Source organism: Sipha flava, unplaced genomic scaffold, assembly GCF_003268045.1.
Source record: "Sipha flava isolate LNK unplaced genomic scaffold, YSA_version1 67_pilon_pilon, whole genome shotgun sequence".
NCBI classification, from domain to species: Eukaryota; Metazoa; Arthropoda; class Insecta; order Hemiptera; family Aphididae; genus Sipha; species Sipha flava.
Genome location: NW_020273607.1, coordinates 1,138,560 through 1,162,234, shown reverse-complemented (window position 1 = coordinate 1,162,234; position 23,675 = coordinate 1,138,560). Strand labels below are relative to the sequence as shown.

Here is a 23,675-nt window from a genome sequence, read left to right as displayed (position 1 = left end):
CCTGCCGCCGCGCGCGCGCCCCCTCCCCCCACCGTACCCGACGGACCGCCCCGTACCGCGGACCCCCCGCGCGCCCCCGGCGGTGCGCCGGTCCCTCCGTCGCCGCGGCGCGCGCCAGACCGCAACGCTGCCGTGTACTACCGCGTAGTGTGTCGCGAGGGTTGCAGACTCGGTGCGGGCATGTCTGGACGCTCTCATGGAGGCAACGAGCTCGTCGTCGTCGTCGTCGTCGGCGGCACCGCTTAGCCCTCCGTCCGTCGGCACCGTCAGGTACGTGCGAAACCAGATAACAAACGGGAACGTCGTTTACACCGATATCCAATATCATCATCGGCCGTACGATTGCGATCGCGACGAACCGTGGACCCGCGCGATGCACGTGCGCTACCGGCCGCGAATACCATACCTGTATTATAGTTGATGGTATTATCCGCCCGGTCGCCACCGATCACCATCCCCCTCCCCCCCCCCCCCCCGCAACCACCACATCGTACGATGCGTGTGCACAATGTTTATACGTTTTGTTTCGTCTTTTTTTTTTTTCTAGTATCAAGAAAGAGCCCGCGTCACTGCCGTCGAGTCCCACGGGCAAGTTGATCGATTCGGTGATCATAAGGAACCCAGGTAACCATGATGATAATAATAACAGTATTGAATAATGCGACCGGCAAGGCCTCAATAGGTACGTTACCCCGCTATCACCCCCAGCACCACCACCACCACCATCACCGCGTTTACGATACCGCGGTATCTGCGTGCACCACAGTTGCACTGTTCGCGAAATACCCGCGGCACGGATTCTCCGCGGTAAACAAGTCTCCGGGACGAACGCTTCGTTCGGCAGTCGATGTCCGAACCTCGATCCCGTAACTTTGCCTACCGGATAAGCAGCGTAAACGTGTTTTCCGAACGATGAGAAGTCTCTCTCTCTCTGTGGTGGACGTTACGCACTGGTTTCGGCCGTACGTACATCTATCGCACATGCCGGCTACGAGCGTTTCGCACCATCATTATTGCGCACGAAATTATTCGATTTCACCCGAGGCGTTGCGGGCGCGCAAAGCTGATGATGATTGACGGTACGCGTGTGCACATGCGCCGACGACGTAATTTCAAATTATTCACGAAAATAAAAAACACGATGACAGACGAGTCGTCTCCTCGTGTTTTTTTTTTTTTTCTACAGCCGTTCCCCGCGGTCGCTATTGTTTCGAATCACGTCCGTTCGCATCCCCTTCGAAGCGCACGACTTTTAATATCTTTTCCCGCAGTCCACCTAGGAACGCGTGTAATAATCGCTCGCTGTGAATTGTGTTTCCAGCACACAATACGTCCGTCGTATATTACGGCGGTGAGCAAGCGGCGGTGGTGTGTCGGTCGACACGATAATCTCGTACGATATTATAACAACAATACGAATAGAGTAGTACACGATCATCCGTTTTTCGCTATACTCCCGCGGCATTATTATTTCTAAAATTTTTTCTCGTCTCGCGCGATACTTTTGCTCGTCACCCTGCCCAAACTGCCCGTCCTGCCCGTCCGCTTCGTTACTTCGGTTCGCACACACGCCGTAATCACCGTGCATATCACGGTTGCGGTAAATTATCAAATACGCGCATGATGTATATTATACCTGCACCACGGCCACGGGCGGATTGTTGAATTTTTTTTTTTTTTGGCAAGGTGAACGTACTTCGAGTCTGTCGCCGCCGCCGTCGTCGGAATAATACCGAAGAGACGGCCAACAATATAATTGTTATGGCGGCGGTGGCGGCGTAGTGTACCGTACTAGTTACCGGGATGTACACACGCGCACGGCGTTTAATAATAGCAATAATAATACATCTCCGTGTGCTCGAATACGAAAACAAAATCCCGATAGTTAGGTAGGATATAATGTCAAGGTGGAACGGTAAGATGCGTGCGACGTTTTCCGGACCGTGGCGCATCTTGGTACGTCTTTGACGAACATTTCTTAACCCCGAAATTTCCATTGCGCTCAGTTTTGTCCATCAGTACAATACTTGCCGGGAAAAAATGTTCGCGCACGAAAAACATATGAATTTGAATCCATTTGAATAAAATCGATCTAATTCTTGTGCAGAACCACGCATACACAGACGTTCGTAAACATAAGATATGTATAATGTGTACCTATATATGTAATAAAATCGTCATATTGTATAGAAAGAGAAAGAGTCGGACGCAAACGAGTTAAGGTAATAAAGTACAATTTTTAAAACGACTCTTTACAGTTCATCTCTTCGTGCGAGTCCAATTTTTCGATTTATTATCTACGTTGTTTCGAAATTGACGACAATACTCCTCCCCCCCATGACACGCTACTAACATTTTCGTGTTGTCGTGTTCAACATTTCTTGTGTATATATATATATATATATTCGATACGTTATATTTTATACTCGGCGATTGGCCATTTGAAATAATTTTTAAATGTCAAATGTTAAAGTCTGAAATGCTAGAATATGTGTCGTAAAATCAATACATTTTCGTGTGTATGTATATATACCTATATGTATATTTAAAGATGTGTGCAATGTTGTATTATTATGCGCCAACTCATCGTTAACGTCAATAATGTCAAAAAAATATTATTGAAAACCCAACGATGAAAACTGTATTATACCGCAATAGTATTAAATAATTAAAATAGTCTCGTTGAATAATAATAATCTAAAAACATGAAACAATTTTTTGTTTAAATGAAATCTATTAACATATTTAAATATTTATTTATAGATTCATAAAGTATAAGTCAATATTTTCTGTAAACGAAATTAAATAGATCATGGATTTTTTAAAAACTAAAACATTAATCAGAATTATTAATTATTTTTTATTAATTCCAAAATTGTTGAACTTAATTTTCATATAATCCATATGAATAATCTATAGGGATTAACAGATTTTAAGAGACTGAAAACTAATTAATACCTGAATTTTATTAGTATAATGACCTTTAAAAATAAAACTAATATGTTACGACACTTCAATTTTAATATGTCTAAATAATTTGATGAATTTGTGTGTTTTATTGCTTCGCAACCCAACAAGTTATTTCAACTCTGAATAAAACTTACATTTGTAAAAAAAAAAAAAAAAATGGTTTTCTAAGTTTTTCATTCAAATTAACTGCAATAAATTAAATGTATCACCATTGGTTGGAAATAATAAATTATATCTTATTGATTAGGGTAGTATGTGGCTTTTGCTAGTCCAAGTGAATATATATTATTCAAAGTTTGAATGCGTTAAGTATTGGTTATCTAATAAAACGAAAATTTGTACCCAAAAATGTACAGAGAAAAAAAATTACCAAGTATTTTATGTGAAAACATAACGAGTTTCCGGTTAACTAGAGTTTTCGTATTGTATAAAATTATTAGAGGGACTTATGCACAATTTCGCGGTTGTTAATATATAATACTTCAATCCGGCAATGAATTAGATCATAAACTTTAGCCAGCCAACGACCCGCAAACGTCATACGAGTAAACGTTTATGAATAAACTGCACCCGTACCAATAATATATTATGAATTATGATACTAGACAATTTTTATTTCTCATTTTATTCGACGTCGCACAATACGTGTGCAGCAACATAGGAGGACCGTATCTTACCGAGAGCCACGTTATTATAAACGTAACAAGACTTTAAATAATCGTCTTGAAGGTGTGACGAATTAAATACATTGTTACGCACAACTATTTATTAATATATTTTTCTCAACTGCATTGTATATTTTTATGCGTTATTTGTTTTATTGGGATTTTTATATTGATTTAAATATTGAAAAAAAAATAATCAAAACCACATTTTCCTATACAAATACTGTACGTGAGCAGCCCAATAATGTCTTCCATTAATTTTTACATTATAGGCATGTGATGTTCCATCATTAACGATGATTCGTTTGTTGTAACAATTATATGAAATTGTATTTAAACATTTTAAATTAAACCATGTTGTATATATTCTTTTTTTATGAAATCACACAAGAATTCTTAATCGTGTTTTAAATTTTATGGTATGTTTACCAGCATAACCCGAGTGTTTAAAACAAATGAACATAATATTCAAGAAACATTTTTTTAACGTTAGATCGCGTGAATATCGCCTATTTTCATATTACATACTTTAAAAATTATCTGACAACAGTACGATATAATATTTATAAATGCCTACGAATTTTTCAGATTCGTTTAGTTATCAAACTGTCCTCACAAGTATTCAAAATATAAAGTACACCGCATAAATATATTATTAAAGAATGTAAAAATATAGTTTTGTAATCATATGCATTTAGAATCGTATAACTGTTTGTGCACCAATATTTTATATTTATTCAATTACATGTTAAAAATTAGGTATATAATATAATTTTACTTACCTATGTCTGATTAATTTATATAGCAATTGTATTTTCTCCAATTCTCGACCAATAAAATAATTGGAAAGGATAAATTAAAATTAAAATAAAAAATTATATAAAATGTAGGAATGATAATTATCTACAATAATGAATCAAGCATGTTTATGAAATTTATTATAAATTTAAAAATTTTTCATTTTGAATTGAGTTTAAATAATAATCATACAATTTATACACAATAAACTTTATTTAAGACAATCTCGTATGTGACGCAATACTAATAATTATATGCATTTATCTAATTCTAATAAATTTTCATTTCCTTTCGTAATTATGTCAAAATTGCACTTACATTTTATTCCATATAATTTATATATTTTATAATTATAAATATTATAAATTTTACAAGAATGTTTTAAGATTTTTTTTCTTTTAATTATATTAATTTTATGAACCATTTTTGTTAAAATCTTTTTAAAATGATCTTTTCCCTAATCAAATCGATTAAGAAATGGAGTGCACAAAAATATTTCTAACAAGCTAAACATATGCATAATCTAAGGTTATCCATACATTTGTAATTAATATTTTAATAGTCAAACTTCAATATAAAATTTGCATTACATTATTCAAACTAATTCACGCCTTAATAAATTCCTGTAATAATTTCAAGCACACCTTATCTCGTTATATTAGCATTTATTTGGTTTCCTACTGTTAATATTTCTCTCAATGCACTATACGGTATAACTATAATGTACCTGTTCACATGTAGAATATTATAACATAATGTTAAAATATCTCATGAGGCAAAAAGTTTTAAAAGTGAATGTGAAAAAATACGTTATGGAATTGTCGTCACGAATTATTTTTGGTGCATCTATACCTCCTTTATTGTAAACATGATTTTATTAAATACGTTTGGTCGATTATTGACTTGCTGGTCCAAGGGCTTCGTGCAACGTATTCTATTTGTACACCTATTCGTTTAGTGATTAAAGGTTTTCGCATTCCTTTTAATACAACGCAGCAAATGAGATTTACACACATAACAAATGTTAATCCGACATGTCACTTTCCAATAATATAATACATTATAATATTTTGAATAGTTAAAAAAATCCTATAACGTATCGATAACATAAGATATTAGATTGTTATTTATAAGTTGGAAAATTTGTTTTTATCGCTGTTTGTTTAGATAATCTAAACCATGTACAGTTGGCTTTGGCAGGTTGACTAATTTACTAATTTTTTGTTGGTCTATAAAATATAACATAAATGTACTCAATTTTTATACAACATGTATGTAAATATATTTTTTTAATGAAATTATGAAAATGAAATAAATTCAAATTTGTCAAGTGAAGTTCATATAAACATGTCGAAAATGTATTTTTTTAAATCCGTGTAATATTACTAATTATTTTAATTTAAAGGATTCGATTAAATGTTTCCAAGAAAATATTTGCTATAAATATTTTTCAAAATACTTATGCATTAAATCATTTTTAAATATAATTATTTTCATCAGCATATGCATACGAGTATATTAAAAAGTATATGTACAAATAATATATATATTTAAACAGTTTAGAGGAAGGAAAAACGATGGTTTATTTCAAAAATCATTTATATAGCTCAGATTAATATTAACAACTGAAGTAATTTTGCATAATATAACTTTGAAAGTGAACATGAGTAATGAAGTACCTGGTGGTGGAGTAGAAGCCACAGCAGTATTACTAACGCATCCCATTTTGGATAAAACACAAAAAAAATGCTTACAGACTAATGAAACGAGTATAATGATTGTAGTATGGCTTCGAGTTGATTTGATTATGATATACATGAGTTATTAAAGTAATTAATATCATGTTGTCATGTATGAAATGTTCAGTTATGAATCAATCGTTACATCTGTAAGTTTTACTATTTGAAGTTCAAAAACAAATAATATATACGTGTTTGAGCCAATTTTATAAAAATTAAAAAAAATTTTTTTGGATTCTGAGTGAAACAAGGAATAAATTGATCTTACCATGAAATGTATCTTTTTTTTGTCATTCTACTCAATTTCGACCAGAAATATTGCTTTGATCATCACAATCATAAGATATACGATGGAAAAGGTTATCTAGTTAGTACTTTAATAGGAATCATTTTACAAATTTCCCAATATTATTCTTAATAATTGCTGAAAATAGACAAACAATTAAAAAATTAAAAAACGTCAACATCTACGACAACTTGGTTTTCGACTAAATTGAACTTTTGTTTTTAATGTAGTTCAAAATTTAATAATCGTTGAAACTTGAAATTTTCTCAGAATACTTATATCAATATTTCTTGTATATGGTATAATTATCAAAAGATTTTTTTGAGTATTTTATTAATGTTTCATTCATCATATTTTTTAAGTTTTTTTTTTTTATAAAATTTATAGAAAGTGTCGAGCCTTATCTAGATAATTTCTTAGATAATAATATTGATTATCTATTATTTTATCCAAAAATAAATAAAAGCTTTACCTATTTATTTATCTTAGATGAACACTTTAGTTACCTACTATATATTAATTTAAATGTCTTTATGTCTTTTAATATTTAATTAATATTTTGAGTGCTTCGGGGACTCGGAAAATTTTTTCGCCCATCGCCTAGGTTAGATAATTGTTTTTTTTTTTATACATAATTTCATATGAAATCATAGTTTTTAAAAATGTATCTGCTTTTTATCTAGATTAATTATGGTTATCTTTTATAAAGATAATTTTAGTTGAGTTTATTTTTGTCTTTAGCTATATAGAATTTCATTACCTATATCATTATCTAAATAAAAAAGTATCTAACTCAGTGTAATCATAATTAGCCAAGTAAATAATATGGTGTTATGTTTAATGTTTGTAAAAATTTATATTTTCTTGTCATTGTACAAAATTCCTAAAATCACTAAGCAATATGCATAATATTAACTGCCTAGTTATTATACATAATACTCTAATACTCTGATCAAGTTATATATGAGAATACCAATGATCCATTCGATTTCAACCTGATCAGTAGATACGTTTATTTATTGTTAAGTACTGGTATTACTTAATCTGATTATTGCAGTCTTCTTGAATCATTAAAAGTTAACGAAATCTCCTACCAGAACTAGTTTCTAGGTAAGCACAGACCCCAGACATAGTAAGTTCATAGGAAGAGCGAGTGGACAAACCAAAGATGTCAATAATATGACTACTTACAGTGGAACTTCAATAAGTCGAACTTTGGTAAGTCGAAAACTGTGAAACTATGTGTAAATAATGTATTAAACTTCTCTGTGACACAACACTATCTACCCACCCACACAATTCAAGTCATGAAGCAGCTGCTTCAATAAAACTCGCATTACACAGCCACTGACTGTATATGTAGAATTAGTAATGCTATCTTTAGTCATACAAGTAGAAGAATATTTCTTTAATTTGCATAGTTAAGTTAGTAAGCAAAATGTTAATGACATGTAATATAGATAAATGAAAAACTGAAAATTTTAAATAAAAATAATTTTATATGAAATAAATGAGAAATCAAATACATAATATTCAATAAGATGCTATACCTGAAATATAATATTTTTATGATCTCTTAAATATTTAAGCATAATTTTTTTTGAAAAAAAATGTATATTTTTATTTTTAAAACAATAGATTTTATTATATATCTATATATATATATATTTACAACATAAATTGACATTACTATTTTAAGTATCATCTTTAATATTCAATGAAATAAGTATTATTGATATTTCTTTATTAATTTATTAACATTATTTTCTTTTCAAATATTCTTTGCATTTATAAGTTCTTTAAATTGTATCTTAATATTTTGTAAAATATACTACCGTAATTGTGGGTGAATAGAAATCGATAGGAGAATAGAAATAAAATTTCGAAATAAGTTTCATTGACAAATAAGTTCTTTAAATTGTATCTTAATATTTTGTAAAATATACTACTGTAATTGTGGGTGAATAGAAATCGATAGGAGAATAGAAATAAAATTTCGAAATAAGTTTCATTGACCAATAACTACAATCTAAATAAAACTACTAGATTAATACTATATTTATAAGTTGTTGATGAATTAAATTGGTTATGTTATAAAAAATCGAATTAAATTGATAACTTCTTACCTCCATAATAATTGTTGATAAGAAAATTGATAAGAGCAAAAATAATTTTACCTCCAAAAAATGAGTATCAACTTTTTTATCATTGTTCTTATGAACAAATTGTGATAACTCCAGAATTTTTTCACTTTTCGACGTGGATGTTGAGAATTACGTATCAATTAATGTATTTTGAACTATTGTAATTACCATAATAGATGAATTTTTTGATAGAACTTTATTTTTATTATCCGTAACATACATCAATTTAAAATTTTTAATATAGATGCTTAATTTATTCTCTTTCATATTTTTTATGGCTTATAATTGGATAGTTCGTTAGAATTTATAAATGATTAATTTGCCTGAAATATCATATATTTTCTTAAAAGTGCTTTGAAAAGTTACTCTATCCACGAAAATTCGTTGAATTTTTTTTTATATTGATAATAATCCTACCATTAACCAGTATACAGCGCCGAGTTTACCGTGTCCGTTTACTGATGGACGCCTAGATAATATATGTATAAAAATAACTTATTTCAATTTACATATATATGTTTGTATGTTAAATTATACTATATAAAAAAACATTAATTTTTTTTTTTTTTTTTTTTTAAGTGTTCACATAGTTTGTTAGGTTGGTAATAATTTAAAATGATACATATGCCTGTAAATATAAAAGTTCTCACAAGACTTATCTTTAAGCAGGAATATTTAGGAATGCTGTTTTTTTGGCTTATAGGCGCGGCAGTATTCTGTAGGCATAATTTATATTCCGAATAGTAATCATTACATAACAACTCGTTCTTGTGGAACAGGTATTTTTTTCTCGTAGGGTGCAGCATTTCTATTGGTAGCTAATTCTTTTGGATTATTTATCTTATGGATGTTTTCAATCTATTCATTATTATTTTTTTGTGAAGTTTAAAGGGGATTGGTTAATTAAACTTATAACACAATATTTTATTTTATACAATATATTAACTTCAAAATATTAATTTTTCGTCGATGTCTTGATGTTGGTTGTTTGCTGAATAATTGTTGATGTATTTACTACCTTTTTCTAGATATATACAATAATTCCGCTTTATCCTTTGCTTTTGTAACGTTTCAACCATAGTCGGAAATAGGTTATTTGTTTTCCGTTTGATTGCGTTGGATTTTTGTCATCGAGAATTGTTTTAGAAATAAATGTTGAAAAGTTTTCACGTTATTCAAATACTATGAAGAATACTAAGTGATATGATAGTTTTTTAAACAACAATAAATATATTCATTTTGTTTTCACATGCATGGTACGTTAGATTACAAAGATTTTACACGATTATAGAAGAAAATGTTACGATAATATTAATCTTTCTAAAATCAATATTTTATACTTGTTTTTTAAATATTTAGTAATTACTCAGACTTTAAGAAGTTTATAGAAAAGAGTCCACTTTTTATTGAATAAAATCATTCACAACTATATTTTGTTGTACGTATAAAAATAAAATTTATTTGAATTTTATGGTAGTATGAATTTATACCTTTTATTTTTTTATTTAAAAAAAAATTATCAGTAAAAGTGTGTTTGATATACTTATTCAAATTTTCTATAAAACTTTATACTTTGTTTCAACTAACTAACTAACTAATTATTATAAAATTTGTTGTATACAACACTACTCTAAAGCAGTGTTCGGCAACCGGCGGCCGGCAGGTCGCATCCGGCCCATACGTTTCTTTTATACTGCCCGCATTAAATTCTAAAACTAAAAAATTTAATTGAATATCATATAAATTGTATTGCTTGGCTTAGCCCATGAACCTTTTTTTAATTTGTGAATGTGGCTCAAGGATCCAAAAACGTTACCGACCACTATTGCGAAGTAATAAATCTCTGAATAAAATAAAATATTTTCACTCATCAGTTTTATTTTAATGATTTGTGTTAGCAATCATAATATTTTTCTTAAAATTTATCAATAAATTATTTTTTTAATAATATTATTTAGAAAATTGAATTTTACCGAGGTCGGATTTATCAATTAATTCGCATAAATGATAAATTATATTAGCATTTAATAGACACGTTTTTCATAAAATATTTCAAGCAAATTAATGTTATTCGTTGAAAGTTGAAATTTTGTATTTTTGCAAATATTTTTAAATCGGTTCCACTTTGATAAATTTTTTAAATTTGGTTTATTTTTTGAAAATGTTGACCATTTTTGATTGAAAAGTTGGTTTCGAGATTTTTCGACATGTGATTTTACTTAAATTTGAAAATATAGAAAAAAACAAAAATATAACTATATATGTATTTTGAACTCATTGGATTTGTCAGGCATGCTACCACACAATCTACAACTGAAAGTTAGATATCCGATTATTTTACTTCGGAATTTTAATCCCCCTCAGCTGTACAATGACACTCAATTAATTGTTAAAAAATTAATGAAAAAATGTTGTCGAAGCCACCATTTTGAATGGCAAGTCCTAGGCGAAAATATATTTCTGCTACGAATCCCAATCATTCCAACAGACGTGCCAATTGAATTTAAACGCTTTCAATTTCCAATTAGTTTGGCATTCACAATAAGAATCAATAAGTTCCAAGGCCAAACGATGTCTGTTTGTGTCATATATTTGAGCAAACCATGTTTTGTACACAGAATATTATACGTCGCATATTCTTGGATGAGCAAACCATCTAGTTTATTTGTATTAGCTGTAGACAGTGAACACTTAATTGTTCCTCAAGATTAGTATTGATGTTTTTTTTTAAATTGTCATTAAAGGTAAAAAATATGTATCGCTTTAAAAAATATAGTACATTCAATTAAAAAAAATAAATACTTGGCGTTTTGTAATTTTTATAGGCCGTCTTCGTCCACAGGGCTCCATTCCTTTTTTAATCATAGACACCATACCAAATATACTTACAATAAGTTAAGTAAGTTATTTTTATACTACAAAATACATACTAGAAATACTAGAAATAAAAGGCAAAACAACATTCGCCGGGTCAGCTAGTATATATGTATATAACTTTTTATATGCATCTGATTTGATAAAACTCGATTAAAGAGGTTATTTAAATTGAATATTTTTCAAAATAGTTGGTTATGTAGTCAAAAATCCACACTACAACTACATCGCATTCTTTATTCAAGTATATGTTACGTAAAAAAAAAAAATTAAAAATTATATTTATTAATATAAAATAATTATTAACTTGGTTCTGTGCTAAATATTGAGGAATTGAGGAGTTGTACATTTTGAAGAAAATGATCTAAATTAATTCACTCACAAAATGATATGTTCAAACATGCGAAATTTTATATTATCTACTATCCAATACATAGATAAATAATTCAATTCTCTGTAAGAGAAAATATAAAACAAATCGGAGTGCATTCTTGATAGTTAAATATATTCTATTAATCAACAAATACATTACTATAACACACTAGAACCATCATAATTTTAGTTTACTCGACTAATAATTGCTATCCATTTTCAAGAATACATCCTGTTCTGTGTACAGTCTACGTCAGGTAGATTAGTTTGGGGGGGAGGCGTAAATAAGGAAAAAGGTAGTTATCTGTAAATGGATATTATTATTAAATATTTATACACAATAACGATTGTTACAGAAAACATTATAACTAATATAATGTTTAGAGGCGAATTTAGAAACAGAATAGGCTGTAGTCTAGAGATATAAAAAGTAGGAGGTGCTTAATTGTGTTGTACTTTTTAGACGGCAGAAAAGGAAAATTACACACGCTTTACCTTTTTGATTATACGACTACGTGCCAGTTCGGAAATAACAAAAAACATGATTTTGACCTTTCAAAGTCGTATGACTGCATGAAAAATTTACAGTAACGTTGCCAAATTTATTATTATAAATATATTAAAAAAAAAAATAATAATATTTTAAGTTAAAAATTATTAGTAATAAAGTAAAGAAAATCATAATTCAATTAAAACTACGACTTATTTCCAAATATGGATAAATACTTCAAGTACTTTTTTTTCCATTTTATAATTTTTATATTACATATTCATAAATTTAGTCTAATTTAGTTACTGTTTCCGCCTAAGGTTTCATAAGAATGTTAATAACAAAAAATTTCGATGGATTAAAATTACTAAATTGTGTGACCAAATTCAGTATTTTTCTCTAGAACATAAGCTGAAAATATTTATCCGTCTGCAATATTTGGACAAACACTCATCATCGGTTCTAGATAGGCATTATCAACGTCATCAGGAGTGATGAAAAAAAGTCCAAAAATGATATAAGCCATTTTTGTAAAACGTTTTTTTTATCGGTATATGCCATTGTTAATTTTGTATTGCCATTCATTTGAAAATTGATTTGTATTAACTATAGACCATTTTTATTTAATACAACTTACTTTACACCACTAAGCTTGACCTAAGTGAAAACGGTATGCTTTAGTTTGAACAGTTGAGAAAATTTTTTTCGTCAATTTAATAGCAATAATTTTAAAATGTATAATTTTAATTTTTGAAATAAGTATTACTTTTTCACCAAAACTAACTAAATATTTCCATAACTTTAATATACGCGTTTTTTAAATTTATCCTCTAAAAAATAAAACAAAATGTATTTAAGAGCTGTTTCTACATCCATGAAAGATATATGATTGCAAAAAATAAAATTTGAGGGCATGTCAGCATCCGTCAACAAATAAATTTGTACAATTCACCAAACATTAGAGATTATCTTCAGTTTTTATGCAAATAAAAGAACAACCGTCAGGTAAATGAATATATTTTTCCCCTCTAGACATTAAAAACTTATGGGTACTATATTTACAGAATATTTATGAGTATACTCGTATACTTATAGTTCAAAACTAATGACAGTTTCCAAAGATGTAGAGACGGATGAGAAGTTTCTTCATTCAATATATTTAGCATTTTTAACAGATTTTAGATCTTAACGGTTTGATGTAGTACTTACGATATTGATAAGTTTACTCGGCCGATAAAAGTAATTACTTTTATCGGCCGAGTAAGTATGAAATTTGTCGCTTTGCGTTCGCAATTTTTCCGTAAATCTTTCCTATCGATTTTTCAAACTAAATCTACAAGGTGAGCACTAAAATTGTATTAAATGGAGTTATCAGTCGTCATTAATAGTGTATTAATTACACTGTATTTTACAGTTCCTCCATCTGATATATCCGCCAGACCGCTATCGAAATTTGTGCTCATTCACTACTAAACAATCTCTCCTTTTTTTTGAACTTATACTTTAATTTTTGATTTTGAAAAATTAATGCAAATCGTTGAACTAAAAAAGTACGAATACTGACTGACACAATTGAAACCATATGCATGATTATAGTACATTCGTACTTGTATGAGAATTTGCAATAAAGATTATTCATTAATTCGTAACATCAGTCGATATATTGTCAATATCAGGTATAGGAGAAATGTTGTCATCCTAGTACTAATATTTACCAATATAAATTTGGCAACGTTGCATGGAATTTAAAATTATGTAGTGCGCGCAATAACACGTTTTATTCATATCAACGACAAAAAAAATCTTTAATTTATATGTTTACAAATAATGATTCTACTATTTCTTCAATTTTATAAATTTTTTACCAATTTATGCATATACTCATACCTATTTTGAATTCATTGTAATTAATAATCACTATATGTAAAGATAATTCTCAAGTCATGTGTGTTATAAAAAAATTATAGGTAATGATAAGTTTAAAGATATTTATATATTTCGGTAACAATAACTTCAAATCAAAATTGTGATGTCAACAATTATAAGGTATCAAGTTAAGATAAAAATTGATAGCAGGTGAAGTCGGTAGGTTGTTTGTAAACTACCTGTCCTGGCGGAGTCGATACTTGGGGAATCGATAGGTCCCCAGATTATCTGCTATTGAAAAGGTTATAAAAAAGTCATAAACTATATTGTAATGGATAATGGATAATAATATTTTTTACTCCCACATTGGGCTTTATTATATTGTAAATATTATTTAAAATTTATTTAATCCTTTTGTTCACAATTAAATTATTCAGAATACTTTTTTATTCACAATTAAAACTATTTGAAATAAAATATTATTCTTTATTCACAAAATAATCAGTTATTCATGCTTTTATTTTTAGTCATTATTTTGATTTGTTTTTGTCCAATTCTGGTGCTGTATAACATTTTTAAAGTGCTGTATATTTTATATATTTAAAAAAAAAATTTTGGAAAAATCACAAACCGTTTTCCAAAATCACGCATTTATTGATACAAACGAAAAATATGTTCAGGATCTTATCTTCCAATACTAATATAATGATTGACAATTTTTTTCAACCAATTATTTTCACCCAATCTAACCAGTATTGAGACTAGATAAATATTTTTTTATCTAGATAAAAATAAAGCTATTATATTAAAAATCTATTTAAATTAAGATAAAGATAAACTCAATGAAAATTATCCTCATAAAAGATAAAAGGTAATTATAATATATCTAAATAAAAAGCAAATAAATTTTTAAAAAACAAAAGTTTTATATTAAATTTACAAAAAAAAAAAAACCAAAAAAATATCAGACCTATCATACGTAAAACATTTAGTATTTATTTGATGAGTTTAAAATGTGTCACAATTTTCTATTTCCAAAGTCGAGCCATCAAAAAACGTTTTATATTTTAAAATTGTAATTCATTTAGTAAACACTACAGACAACAGTGTCATGATAGAGTGACGAACAGTTGTTGTTGGTGGATGAGCTTATCTATTTGGTTGTTTAGCTTGTCAATATAATGTATTCTTATAAAACTAACGAAAAGAAAATTGCTCTACGTGAAGCAATGTTATTTAATGCATAACACCCGTTATTAAATGATTTATTTTTAAGAAGATTTTAATAGTTTTACCAGGAATCAGTAGATGACGATGACAATGATTGTTAATTGTTAACCATTACTTAATAACCTATTATTATATTTTCATAGTTATAAATGGTTATTCTAGGTAAATCCCTCATATATATCTGCGTTAAATAATTTCTAGATTTGGTCAAGACTCAATAAGTATTAATAAATAACTTTGTTAATCAATAAATGTTCGTCGAAATCTGGGAAAACGAATAGGTACTTTTTAATCATATTAATTTTAACTAAAAATGTTCACTATTGAATATTTTTGTCGTAGTTTCACAGGTGATGCGTGGCAAAATATCCGAGTCTACGAAGCATTTAAAATATTAATTAAATATTATACATGAAAAAATATGTAAATAAATAAACAAATATATAACTAAAATTTTTATCTAAGATAAATTAGTAGATACTTAGCGTTTATATTTTTACCTAGATAAAATAATAGATAATTAATATTTTTATTTAAATAATTATTTAGATAAGTCTCAAAATCGAACCTAACCATTTTATTATCTCTAGCCAATAAAAAAAATATATATGTTGGTACTATAATATAATAATGTTTGTTACAGAAATGTATCATGAATCAATAATGATATAGTCAATTGGAAGGGTTATTCTTAACTGTTCAAATTTTAGATTCATTTTATGTGCGTTATACTTTCGTAAGTGTCTAAATCTTATATACTTTTGGTTATTTAGGGGTTACTATAAAAACAAAAAAACAAAACGACACAAAACTTTCTCAATAAAACTGTAAAACTCAGCTCATACTACTAAGAATACACGAGTGCAAAAAAGAAAACCCGGAAGTTGTAATACCTACAGTTAAAACAATCAACCCTTGCGCTGTTCAAGGATCTCTTATATGACCCTTCGATAATAAATTAGATTTTTAATGGTTAAAGGGATGAATTAGAATTTAGTAAAATGTGTTTTGTACAGGTATGCAATTTATTTTAATTATAATTACTTTACGACCAACATTATGTTCCTGAAGTCTTACAGAAAACTGTTCTTAAAAATGATTAATTAAGCAAATATTTACCCTATTTAGAAGTGAACTCTAAGTAACAAAAATGTTTTTTGAATACTTTATTGAACATTTTCTAATGGACATATATAAGTCAATAATTAAAATATACTATATCAACATTGTTATATTTTATAGAGCTATAAGTATAACTACAATTTAGTGGATTTAATTGATACTAATATTGTGTTACATTTATTCAAAAATTAGTTAAATTATCCGGTATCACCTGGGAATACTTTACTGTTTTAGATTAACAGTTACTGTTTCTCTACAAAAAAAAGTTATAGTTGAAAAAACACACTATCGTCGTATAATCAAATAATATTTATTTTTATTTATGTTTACTATATTACACATACCTCAATCGATAACTATGAGTTCAACACATTAAATAAAACAAAAAAATTTCTAAGGTGACCAATGAATAAAAAAAATATACATCAAAACCCAAAACGGTTTCGACCCCTAAAAATGCGGTTTTTGAAAAACCTTACTTAGTACACCTAATGTATAATAATAATTACACCTCTCGACATTTCAAATTAATAACTAATAGATATATTAGTTAGCTGTGGGATGATGTCACAGAATGGACAGTATTTGAATTTAATACACACAAATTTTGTATTAAAATTGAACGAATCTGTTTTTTAGTATTTAATAGTAGTATTATTTAATGTTGAAAAACTTAAGTTTAATTCAAAAGAATAATTTATAGATTTGACACTTAGAGAGATTTTATTTACTTGAAAAAAAAATATATATATTTGTAAAGCATTTAATATGTTTTGTAATTATTATTGAATATATTACTTAGTATATTTCATTATTAAAATTAGTTTATAAAGTTCCATTAGGTAGAAATATTACCCGTTTGTTCAAACACTAATTGTATTTTATAAAACTTTCTTTTGAATCGAACATCGTGATTGAAATCACTGTATACACAGACTTGCAACACAATAATTACAAATTATCAGTACGCGTTTAAGTATTTAAATTTTGTCGAACAAAGTACAACCTGTGTAACACTAAAGTTTTTTTCGAATAAATTAGCAACAGAAATACAATTTACGACGGTGTACGAAGTCATTTTATATCACAAACATTTTTAAGAAAAATGAATAGATTTTTCGTCAGATTAGTGGCCCCCCCCCTCCCCTTAAGAGCTCAACTCGCGCGAAACACATGGTCCACGGAAATAGTTACAAGACAACTCGTTTCACGTGTAATAAAAATATTATGATTACACACCCGTTTGAAATGTATACACGTATTCGTGTACACATAATGTATACGAGACGGAATACCAGAAGAGAACACTGCACTTTTTACCTGGACATGTATCGCATGTATCGGGAAGAAATGAGTGGACGGATTCAAAAAATATTTTCTTTTCGAACCGAAACCGGTTTATACTGTTGAAGTTTAAAAATCGTACCGGCGTACGGGTTCGTTTTCCACGTACAACCGGTTTGCGGAACAACCATTAATAAAAAAATAATAATAATAAAAAAAAAAAAAAAAACATAATTTATTTTATTTTCATTATTTTAATTCGTTTTGAACTCTTTTGACCCTTTGGTTTTTCGGAGGCGCTTGTTTCATAACGTCGCCGCCGCCGCGTCTATAATATTACGTACGCGCGTGCATCCCGGCAGGGCGACCGTAACGGGTACCGCCGGCGCATTGTATTGGCGGCCCCGAGGCTGTACGATGACTTTCCGAGTGCATCGGACGTGTGCAACGCACAAAACAAACAAATATTATTGTGTTCCTTCGGAAGATTTTTTTTCGTTTACTGTCGTTTTGTACCGTACCCATGGTGTATTGGGTACCAACAACAGTTGTCTTTTCCTACCGATAATTGCCGTTTGTGTGCGCACGTGCTCGGTGCACGTTTAAACACACAACGGACGCGGTTTGTTCTGGGTCCACTGGGAAATGACCAATAACTTCATAACTAGTCGTTTCGTTGTAATAGAACATTTTTCGAAGCACCAAAAAGCACCAAAAGTGGGAAGACGCCACTGGTGTAATTTACGTTTCATACATCACGGGCTAAACGTATTACACGATATTGATTTTTTTTTTTTCTAACCAAAGCTAAAAATATTTAAACTCTGAGCCAAACGGGTGCGATGTCCAAGCATAAAAGAAACGATGAAACTCGTGTACGTCAAACATTATTCGCCTCGCCTCGAAATGCATTTATGTACGTGTACGTTTATAAGTGTATACACAAGTACACGAGTTTTTTCTTTCGTTCGTCACTCTATTGTGTTCGATTTTCGTTCTAAACAAAAGATCTATGGATTTGGCAATTTAAATCATTGAAATTTACACGAAATGTTTTTAACAAATTAGTGTAACTTGTTTGTTTTGGATAATACATGGCCCATGGGCATTGACAACCGGCATTTAATCTTATATAATCTGCAACCCTGTACATTATTACGCGATCATTGTAAAAGCAATAGATTTTATTTGCTTATTGACTTCGCACGTTTCGAGTATAAAAATGGACATCGTTAAGACTTATAAATGAACGTACGTTTTTGTGTGTTTACGCGGGATATCACATGAATTTATTTTATCATCTCAATTACATTAGGTTATTACCAACGCTATATTTTTTTTCGTGTGAATATCGTCGGGGAACGACATTTATTATATAGTATTTATGTTTCCATAAATATTTGAAAAAAAATAACACCTATACGGTTGTGTCTACTTATTCATAATGTATAAGCAACGTTTAAAAGGTACAGTTTTCATTTTGTGCTTATTCTAATTTAACTTTGATGTAGTCCACGAATTAAACATTAAATGTTATAACATGATGGATGTTCATGAGCCACTGTGGTATCATTAAGTTTTTAATTAAACATAACATGCGTTAGGCACTAACATATAGACAGTATACGAGTATACGCTGAAAGTAATTTACAAGATATGTATATTCTTGATTATTATTATTGTTATTATTTATTTATTATTAAAAAATACCCAAATTATCTAAAATGTTCTTCGAATGACATCCATTCGTGTACATATTTAATGTAGCGAAATCAATCGAACATTCGTTTTGATTCCATAGAAATGCTGGTAATTACAAAAATATTCAAATACGGTTCGGTGATTTTTGATTGTATTTATTATTAAAACAATATTTTCCTGTAATATTTTAAATATGAATTATTAATATTAAATATAATTTATGTAAATATAAATATATAAAATAAATTATTTGAAATATTAAAATATGTGCAATAAAATACATTTGTATCTCGTACATTTACAATACATTTTTGCTGATCTTTTCAATGTGATGTATAGTTTTTTAAAAATCAATCGAGAATTATTATGTTCTTATTAAAATTAGGCATTTTTTTATTCGTCGCAGAACTGTACGTAATGTATGCATAAATATGTTGCAGTAATAGAAAAAAAAATAAAACAACCAAAGCTTTGTTTGTAAATTCGATTCATCGAGTGGTAGGGAAATACACTTTTATTAATGCATTAATGATTCGTTTGGTAAAATGTGAATATCATATTAACAAGAATGCGTAACAAAATAAAGTCAACGTTTGACATTTATTATCCGTCTAACTGACAATATCTAATATACATTTACTCTATATTATTCAAGATCGTTCTTATGTCCATTTATCATGGTTTTAAAATGGTACAAGAGGCACGCAAATGTAAAACAAAACGATTTTATTGTTTTATTGAAAGATAGTGTAATACTAGTCATTATTCATTACTTACTTAATATAATAACATTTATTTTGAAACAATTAATTTTTTTAAACGTTTTATCGTTTTTTGGTTTTTGGAAGCAGAATATCTAAAATAATTTTCTATTCTAGATAATACGAAATATTTATGTTGTTAATATTATTTTATGTTTATACACATATAACAGAAATGAAAATTTATTCTGTTAGGTGCAAGTAAGGGATTACATTATTTTTAATCGATATATTCCTCTGATTTTCAATATGTTATAATACAGTATTGTGAGTTTATACGTTTAAAAGCCATACTTAAAGAGTAAGTAAACGTAATAGTAATTGTTAGATTAAAATCTATCAGCTCCTGGTATTTCACTAAAAACAAAAGTCTCTACGAAAATGTAGGCTATAAATTATTGTCGTTTAATATTGTTCTTCGCTACTTATACTTTACGATGGTAACAATTCGAGAATTTCATTCTCGAAACTACAGTCTATACGTTTTGTTGTCACTATTTCTATGCTTTAGCAAGCTTCCGTCGAGTATATCCTAATTGATTTATACGCGAATCTTGTGAGCCCCAACTATTGTACCTCTAAATGGGATTTTTTTTTTCTCAAAACATTTATTCTTTAGTTACGACAACAGGACTTGCAATTGTTTGTATAAAGAATTGGAAAATATTGACATCAATTAGTATGGCGTTTTGGCCACGAAAGACTTCTTGGGATATTAGAAAATTTCGAATAATTTGTATTTTTTTGGATGATTGCTGGCTGTTGGTATTATCGAATGGATAACATTACCATATAGGTCTGATAGCTAAAATCGAGTGGCAATCCGTGTGTGACCAAAAAAAAAAAAAAAGACTTTGGCCGCAATTCGGATGATTAGACGTTTTTACCGTAGAGACATCTTCGGGACGCAACTTTTATGCGGCCCTTTCTATCATCGCGGACCGTCCACAGCACGTACGAACGGTACACGAATTGACGTAACCGACATCGAGACACGCACGTACAACGTCCAATTGCGATTTCGGGATAACCGACGATACCCCCTCGGTGAGCGACGAACACCGGGGAAAGGGTGGCGGCCGCTCGGAGACGATGTCGCCCCGGCCAATACTCGATAAGCGCACAGAGGGGAGGGAGCCGGGTGGAAGGACCGGGCGGGTAGGAAAAGTCTTCTCGGACAATCCTGCGTGTGCACGGCGGCCGAGGCACTCCCATAACAAACTCGTAGCGCCGTAGCAGCACGCACGCCGCCGCGACCGCCTTGCTGCCGTGGTCGTCGTCGTCGCCGCCGCCGCCACCGCCACCTGCATCACCGCCACCACTTCATCTGACAACCTGCGGCGGCGGTCACTGAACTATCAACAGCGCTCGCGCGCATACACACGCACACACGTTACACTCGCACGCACGCACGTTTCGGTCCACCGTGTGTACAGTCGTGCAGCAGTATTCGTTGTATATGTAGTAGTATTAGTAGTAGTATTAGTAGTAGTATTAGTAGTAGTGTTAGTAGTAGTAGTAGTATTAGTAGTAGTATTAGTAGTAGTAGTAGTAGTAGTAGTAGTAGTAGTAGTAGTAGTAGTAGTTTACCTGCCGCGGTCGTCGTCTTCTGCGTGCGTACCATCCGCCGGCCGGCCGACGTGTCGTGTACATCGCTGTTGCAGTCTTCGCGGACACGCGTGCGCACACGTGCCTGCAAACCTAAGCACCGTCGTGACATCGAACATCTAGCGCGGGGATTTCGATGGCCGCGGTAGCGAGATAATCCCGTAGGGAGTCTTAGGCGTGTTTGGATCTTCGCGTTTGTGTCTTATCGGTCAGTGTTTTTTTTTTTTATTATTATTTTCGGGTATCTCGCCAATTCGTTCGTCCGCCCGGAAATGCGTATCGCCGGTTCGCGCGTCCAGCACCCGACCGGATGAATAGTATTGGCGGCGGCGGCGGCGGTGGCGATGTACCACCTACTGCAGCATCATCTGCGTGTCCACCGTCATGTTCCGTCGCAGCGCCGTGACTTGAACGCGGACCACCGTCCGACACTATCTCCGTCGTCGTCGTCGTCGTCACGTCATCGCCAATTCCAGTGAACGCGCGCGCACGCGCGCGCCACTAGACGGAACGGCAACAACAACAACAACAACAACAATAACAGCAGCAGCACCGACTGAACGCCCGTGACGTGCATAGCCATGGACGTGTTCAAGCTCGACCAGACGTTGGCCGCTGGCCTGGGCGGCGCGCCGCCGGCCGACAAGCTGACGCCCGACGTGTCGTTCAACGCCGGCCACACGGACGAGTTCAACCTGAGCTTTTTCGACGACACCACCACGGACACGGCCGGCTCGGAGAGCCACGACCCGCCGACCCAAGGGTTCGGCGGCGGCGGTGGCGGCGGCGACGAGTCGTGCACCGCCATGGACTCGGCCGCTTCTTCGCCGGCCGCCGCGTTCCACGACGTCCACGTGTCGTCGCCCAACAGCTCCGGTTACCGGCAGCCGGTCGCTTACGTCCACGCGGCCGCCGCGCCACCGCCGCCGCCGCCGACGCCGCCGAGGACCGTCATCAACGTGACGCCGTCTACTTCCCCTACGTTGGCACCACCAGCAGGTCAGTTTTTTCGTACGCGCTTCGTCGACGCGAGCTTTCGTCTTGCCCTCCTCCAACACTTCGGGTGCGGTAAACTTTCTTCCCCCCCCCCCCAAATATTATAATAATACTACTACGCGTCAACATAACGTTCCACCGTTGGGCGCTCGTTTTTTGTCGACTACGCCGCGAGATAAGTTTTGAAGTCCGCGCGTTGCGTCTTAAAACGGTTCATATATAATATATACGTGTGTGTGTGTGTGTGTGTGTGTGTATTACATCATAAGTATCGGTACGCGCACTGCTCACGACCGTGGTTCGATCTCTATGTATAGTTAAAATTTAGTGTTTTTTAATAACATATCGGTAAGTAGAGTGATGTGGTAGATACGCGCGTACACGATGTTATTTGCTATTTGTTGCATTATGTAAATCGGTAGTGAAAGTAAACGTAGGAAAAAAATAATAATCAATCTATTGCGACCGGTATCGCAGGAAGCGATCGCGTATTATATGATAATATTGTTTTAACTAAGTTTTCCGTGTCGCAGGCGAGTTCACACCGGTACGTTTGTTTGCTTACACAGTTACACATCTGATACGCATTGCGAGATTGGTTGCTATGAAAAAAATGTTTGTACTTGATAGCACGCGATTTTTTTTCGCATACGCGTTTACATTTCATGCCTTTTCATTATTATTATTATTATTATTGTTCGCAAGTTTGGTATGTAAATTGAAACGGCTATATTTTTGTTTTCCAATTTCGTTTTTGACGATTAAATAA

The 23,675-nt window shown here is 31.7% G+C and overlaps 1 protein-coding gene across 3 annotated transcripts in view; it reads left to right on the top strand.

Annotated features, from left to right (window-relative positions):
• The first annotated feature begins 130 nt into the window (after window positions 1-130).
• The window catches only part of LOC112691927 (ecdysone-induced protein 78C-like), a 51,597-nt gene continuing 28,052 nt past the window's right edge, over window positions 131-23,675 (top strand). Inside the window, exons 1-2 of one of the 3 annotated variants that reach the window (XM_025566385.1) lie at window positions 131-270; window positions 548-624. In XM_025566385.1, coding sequence (XP_025422170.1) covers window positions 197-270; window positions 548-624 — 151 coding nt within the window. In that variant the 5' untranslated portion in view covers window positions 131-196. Of the gene's footprint in view, window positions 271-545; window positions 625-21,508; window positions 22,910-23,675 lie in introns of those variants that run through there. The other 2 variants (XM_025566384.1, XM_025566383.1) reach the window with 2 other exon arrangements.